Here is a 6,724-nt window from a genome sequence, read left to right as displayed (position 1 = left end):
AATAAAAATAATGATAATAATAGTTTTATTAGTTGAGTATAAGATATAAGATAATAATCATAATAATAATCGTAATAATAATTTTATGAATTATGGTTCCTACAGAATCTGTCGTAATATAGGTTACAAAACTTTCCCCGGATGTGTTCTAGTTTATTTGAGTCGGGCAATAAAAATAACTAAGTAATAATAATAATTTATGTTGCCTAGATGTCTTTCTCTATGCGCCTAAAGGAAAATGTTTCAAATAAATAACAACGTACCATGAAAGTGAGGAGGATGAAATGTAGCACGACAGATTTCAGCATCTTGAACTTCTGAGCAAAACTGTGGAAACCAGCGGAAAGAAGTGACGATCAGGCTCCGTGAGGATTCTTATATCATCACATCAAGAACCACAAAAAATAACGTCATACTAATGACCTAACTAAGGAAAAATGCCTGCAGAAGTGAGCCGGAAATGCGTTGTTTTGGATGTCATTTGTACATCCTCTGAAGACGATGTAGCCAATTTTCCATGACCACTTCAGACATCATCTCATCAATTAGGTTTAAACAGGCTTGTGGGATTGTGGTGAAGTACAAATATTTACCATGTCGAATTATCTTGTTCACACGAATATCGCACGGATATTCTCAAGGAAACCAACACCGTTAATTTATCTGAGAGAGGAAACATTTAGATCGTAGTAGATTCTCGTGGAATAAGGTATGGAACGTAACGTACATAACGCACAGAAGGCAAAGCATGATGGGACCTCAATTGGTCTCAGTACGGAAAGTCCTTCCATTATAAGTACAGGACATGTAATTTCATGGCGATTACTCTTTCTGTATACAGAATAGGACGTAGAATACTCACATGTTGTTGCGTCCTGTTGTGTAAATCACAACAGATAATATTTATTATATTCCTGTCGACACAACAATACTCGTATTTCTAGGAGGTAGTAAGCTGTCTTGGACATGTTTTGAGGTCCGCTTTTTAGTTACAATTTCTATCAAGTACTGTCTTACTCTGCCCCTGTAACAAGCCGGGAAGGACCGTAGGGTTGTGAGACGTCGAGGTTCCAACATTTTGTTTACAAAATCGGCTCACAGATGGAGGTAAGTTTGTCAGGATTAAGCGCCGGCCGCATTTTACCCTCCAGGAAGATTCCTGGTACTTATTTCTGTTAGAGGCTGAGTCGACCCCAGGACCATAGTGCGGTCAATTGAAAAGATCCAATGATCTCATCGGGAATCGACCGCGACCTTCCGGGTTGTAGCATAGTGCCTCTAATGACTACGCTGCCGAATGCCCCCCTCCCCACTGGTGTGTCACACACTCTATGTACTACACACTGTACTATATATATAGTGGGTTGGTTTTTAATCTATTGGTTAACACTGTAGTTGTTTTGCTGAAGTTGTAGCTGCCTGACTTGATGAAGGTACACGCATATACTCATATGTGTCGAAATATATGTATCATCCTAGAGAGCAAACTCTAGCTGTTAGAAATAATTTTATGTTGACAGGAATGTAATGTTATCTATATTGTAGATTTTTTCTTGGGTTATTTAGCGATGGGTTGTCATTTGCACTGATTACACGTCGGAGGATAGTACGATAGTACAAAATGAACCGGGTAGGACGTGGAGGGAAGGGTGGTGCAATATCCCTGGGTCGTGAGATCTCAGTTAACATGACGTGACAAAGGGGATGTAACGCCGTGTAATCTGGTAGAAGTTTATCGATGTATTGGAGGAACGTACGAGTACTGCCTTTATCTTCATGCCAGAAAATTGAGGCAGCATGTTTCTCTGAAACATCGATAAAGTTCTACAAGTTACTGTTTTTAATTAGTTTCCAACTGTTGGAAAAAAGACAAGTAACGCAATACGATAGGCAACATAACAACAAGGAGAAATACACGCATGCGCACTAAGGGAACCATATATCAGCAACTGAACATCAACGCAAAAAGACATCAGTTTCCTCACGCACAAATTTTAATATCTGATGACTATTTCGGTCGAAATATGTCGTGAAAACTTTTAAAATGTCGCCATCTTCGTATTTGTGTGCACATTATGCCCGCCAACTTCTCTGAATGAATACTACAATTACAGTGACTGACCTCGTTGTTATGTGCTGAACGTTTCCTGTGTGTCATGTATCAGCCTGCGATAACTCAAATACGGTACGAGACAGTGTCCAGTCTACTGTAATACAATAACATCCGTAGGCAGACGGCGTGAGAACACAAGGAAAGTCACACGCATTGACACTGTCTACTTGTTAGCGCTAATGAACGGCAGAATATCACATACTAAGCAAACACGGCGCCAGCAGATTGCGCTGCTTGCTACCTGCTTCGCTCTTGTTTCTTACTCTTCAGAAGTTCGTTGACTTTAACGTATACCACGCGGCGATATATCTCAGAACCCACAAGTAGAACTCTTCAAGTATAGATTTCAACATATATATCTAGATAAACGAAGTTAGAAAGTTGAAGTTATCCCTTAACAGGCCATGAGGGCCCGTAGGGCTGTGAGAGGTTGAGGTTCCAATATCTTCTTGACAGTCGGCTAACAGATGACGGTGAGGTTGTCAGCCTTACGCGCCGGCCGCCCTTTACGCAAATGGTCTAGCTGGTATGTTGTAAAGATGCAAAGATCAAACGATACAATTCATGATCGGAACAAAGACATGTCCGAAAATACCCGCAGAGAGGTGGTGCCCCCCCCTCCAAACCGACAAATTTCTGTTTGCGGTTGGATGAAAAAAAGAAGTACAATTCTTTTTTAAATTTCTGTGTATGAAATTACAGATCCAAGTTAGCAAGACAATTAACAGTATTGGTATCACTATGAATTAGTAACATTAGCGCTGTGCTGACGACTGTTACACTGTCCGCTACTCCGGCGTGTGGTCGGCGGACGTAACAGAAGATGAGAAAGTTGCCAAGATTGCTGGCCATCTGATGCTCCGTAATTTCACCATTACTTTCATAATAGTTCCAGTATTTTGTTTCGTGTCCAACCACCGTAGCTATGACAACGTCCCTTCCTTGTTACCTAGCTTGCGTAACAATGTATAAATAATTTTAAATTTATGTCGGCCTATTATTTCGTCAGTTTATTTAAATTCCTTCAACAGTAAAGAAACGGATATCATGCCTGTCATATTGTGTTTTCCCAAGGTCATCCAAGCCTCTTACACGTAACCAAAACATATCTCACTGTGGCTGTCTTATTCTTCTTGTTCATTTCCTTCTTCTATTTCACGTCGTTATTCCTTTTCTGCTCTTCCGTCTTCCTATTCTTCTGCAATCAATCCTTCTTGCTTGGATTTATACCTCTTCGACATTTTTTTCTACTTCTAGAACCACGGGGACAATGTTACTTTCACCTTTGTCGCATTACGGTAGGTCGCACACTGGTATGCATCAAGACATGTAACAGTCGAGACACGATGTCTGCGACATGACGCAAAGAAAGGAGGACAGTTGAAACGAATGAGAGTATGAAAACCGTCGCACACCGGTCTGAGTCATGAAGCTGACGTCAGCTTCATGCTGACCAATCACGAATGAAGCCAGACTGCGTCTTTTGTCTCATATCTTGATGCAGTTGGTGTGCGGCTGCCCTTATTGTATTTGACTTATTTAACGATGCTGTTAGTAGCTCATGTTATACGAGTAGGCCTCTAACGTCGACTAGAGCCAAGGAGGAAACAGACACAATTAAATACAAATTATATGGAAAGAAATTTTGAGTAGGTTTTGAGGGACGTAGGGTAGCGGGTCTCCAGGCCAAAATTTGGACCCAAAACATCCTGAACAAGAAGCAGGAGTGCGACTATTTTCAGCTAGTCAAGAAATTTCTTGTCATTTATGGAACCCCACGAATGATCAAAACAGTCCGACACTGGACTCTGTATTGTCATCAGATGAATGCAGCCTACATTCCCATATGTTATTGTAACTTCTTTAAGATCATTTTCAGTATTACTCTCCCATCTATGTTCAGCTACTGCAAGGGTCTCTTTTTCTTCAACAACCAGCCTATGTACCTATGAACCGCGTGATCGAGACGTATGGGGGGAATATAGGACAAGCTCCTTGCAATCTGAACTTCAACAGCAGATGGAAGCCAGTGAGGGGTATGCTTTATATTCGTCCCAGAGAATGGTCCCCCGGTACCCATAAGATAGACTTGATGTGACCCTGTCGAGAATCGAATACCGGTAGTCCAGCCTGTAGCTAGACATCCCATCATATCCTTCAACACATTAAGCACTTAACGACGGCAACCGCGCCTGTGGCGGATGCTTTTAGGGGCGGCGGCTCTTTTGTGGCAGTCTGTCTGAGGAAACAGGTTTCATTACACCTTCAGGGCTTCAGGTCCACACAACTTGACGTTGTCAGTTCCTCTCCACAGCAGAGCCAGCATGGCTGCGTAAATATGGGCATGTCAAAAAGAAACGACCTTCGGGATAATATGGCTGAGTAACTGCAGCTTCAAACGGCCACACAGTTAACTTTCCATCAGAGGTAAAATTATAAAATTAGTATATTAAATAAAAACATGAATTTCAGTGATATTTGAAGATAAACTTATTTTAGTCTCACAATAAGTGAAGAACGGTCGCTACAAATTCGTGAGACTTTTCTAGTTTTTATACCAAAGGTGAGTTTACATGGTTATTTTAATGCCTGAATGGACCGTAACGGCTTAGTAGAAAGATTAAGATATTAAGAGGAAGTGATGGAATGGACAAGAAAGCGACTGGTATAAGAAACAGCAGAGATGTCCTGAAAAACATAAATTGCGATAAAATTTTCTGAGAGAGACTTTGTTCTTTCGAATGAAAAAATCATCTCGAACCTAGAAGCGTTCGTTTGAAGATTATTATAAAACACATTCTTGATAATCTGAAGGCGTTTCAATAGTGAAACTTGTTCCTTATGAACAATCTATTGAAGTATCATGTTTGTGGAATTCATGTTACGTTAAAGAAGTGTAGAGTTGCTTCAGTTATAAACATGTTACACGAAGGATGTGGTCATACTCCAAACAAGAATTACGGCCGCTAGAAATATTGATCCACGCCTTTTAGATCGGTTCTCTCACTTGTGCACAGTGGCTTCAGAACGGCAACACAAGACATCTCAAGCGGTGATAAGGTGTGATTATTGCTAGGACTATTATTGTACGCGGTGTAATACTATTTCGTGCACAGTAAGAACTACAAGGTGCAGAGACCTGCTCGACAAATACGTATTCAAGCGGATGGTTAAGAAATTCCCACCTTATTGATCCCAAAGATCATAGACGCCGCCACGAATTTCCTCTATTTCGGGGGGGGGGGCTTACTTTTAAGCCGCTTAAAGTTATTTCTATTGATCGCCACAGGGTATTCAAGACAGAAGTATATTTTTTAAACAAGTTTTAATTTACGGTGTATTTTCTTCTATTTTAAACCTTCTTCTCCAAATATCCATTGACAATTTTCCGAAAATATGTCAGACGTCAGCATCAAGCTCCAGCCGCTTTTATGCCGAAGAAATAGTCCGCGATACCTATTAGGTTAGGTGGGCCCCAAAGCTTGTGGCTAGGCGAAGAAATCATTGCCTATACCTGGATATCCAGTCTCTAACGCTATTTACTGATCTACACCGACTCATTCTCAAAATCGGAATATTCAAATGCCAATTTATATATATGTGTACTTAGAATACATCGGACTGGAGTTCGTGGCTTAAATTGGAGAAATATGAAACGTATTACAAAATTTTAGTCGAAAATTAGAAAGCAATATTCAATGTTCTGTGAAAGATATTGTCACTATGGTGATCATCTGGAGACGTACACAAAACACTCTCGCGAAACATGATATGTAATTACAACAAAAGGCAAGATGAAATTACCTGTTTGCTTAGCCCCAGGCCTTGAACGCATTGAAACTGAGCCGAATAATCAGCTTCACTCTACATCCATCATTAACGCCATGGTATCGAGTAGATTACACGGCCGACGCACGCCTTAAGGCCGCAATTAATAGCACGAACTTCCAGGACACTGTGACGAGAACAGCTACTGGTGTCATAGTTCTTAAGGCTCGTTTTCACACGACACAAAGTCGCGAGCGACATTTGTGTCATTACATCTAATGTCACCGTGAAAACTCAAAAGTCACGATGGCATGACATCTAGATAAATGTCGCGAATTTGTCACGGAATGAAACCAAGTTTGATTTCTGGTCAGGGTCAGATTTGAGTAGGAGCGAACGAGACGTTCGCCCCTTGGCCTCAACAGAATACATACATACATACATACATAGATACATAAATTCACAGATCCATTGTCCGGAAACCGGACCGGATATTGAATTCGTCAGCGAAATGACATTGCAAAATGCAATCTATTCTCAACAATTAAAATATTCAAGAATTATAAAATAAAAAATACAATAATAAAATAAAAATCAGTCATATAACAAATCTAGATAATACATAATCTTGGAAAGACAACAATAATGTATTATGCTTGCCTGTATGCCATGTATTCATCTACCGAATAAAATGCATTAAAATAAGATAATCTTTTAGCCTTTGTTTAAAAGTATTAATATTGTCTTTCAAAGAATATATATATTATGGCAAGTTATTAAATATTCTAATGGATAAAAATGAATGGAAGATAATCTCACAAAGGAAACATGTAGTTTATTATG

At 39.9% G+C, this 6,724-nt stretch overlaps 1 protein-coding gene across 2 annotated transcripts in view; it reads right to left on the bottom strand.

Annotated features, from left to right (window-relative positions):
• Positions 1-2,222, bottom strand: part of LOC111875731 (general odorant-binding protein 84a) — a 17,507-nt gene extending 15,285 nt beyond the window's left edge. The window contains exon 1 of one of the 2 annotated variants that reach the window (XM_023872213.2): positions 2,123-2,222. In XM_023872213.2, the coding sequence (XP_023727981.1) occupies positions 2,123-2,158 (36 nt within the window). In that variant the 5' untranslated portion in view covers positions 2,159-2,222. Of the gene's footprint in view, positions 1-263; positions 342-2,122 lie in introns of those variants that run through there. The other variant, XM_023872212.2, reaches the window with a different exon arrangement.
• Between the last annotated feature and the right edge of the window lie 4,502 nt (positions 2,223-6,724).

This window comes from Cryptotermes secundus, unplaced genomic scaffold (genome assembly GCF_002891405.2).
Source record: "Cryptotermes secundus unplaced genomic scaffold, Csec_1.0 scaffold590, whole genome shotgun sequence".
Lineage (NCBI taxonomy): Eukaryota > Metazoa > Arthropoda > Insecta > Blattodea > Kalotermitidae > Cryptotermes > Cryptotermes secundus.
This window is presented reverse-complemented; position numbering and strand designations above follow the sequence as displayed.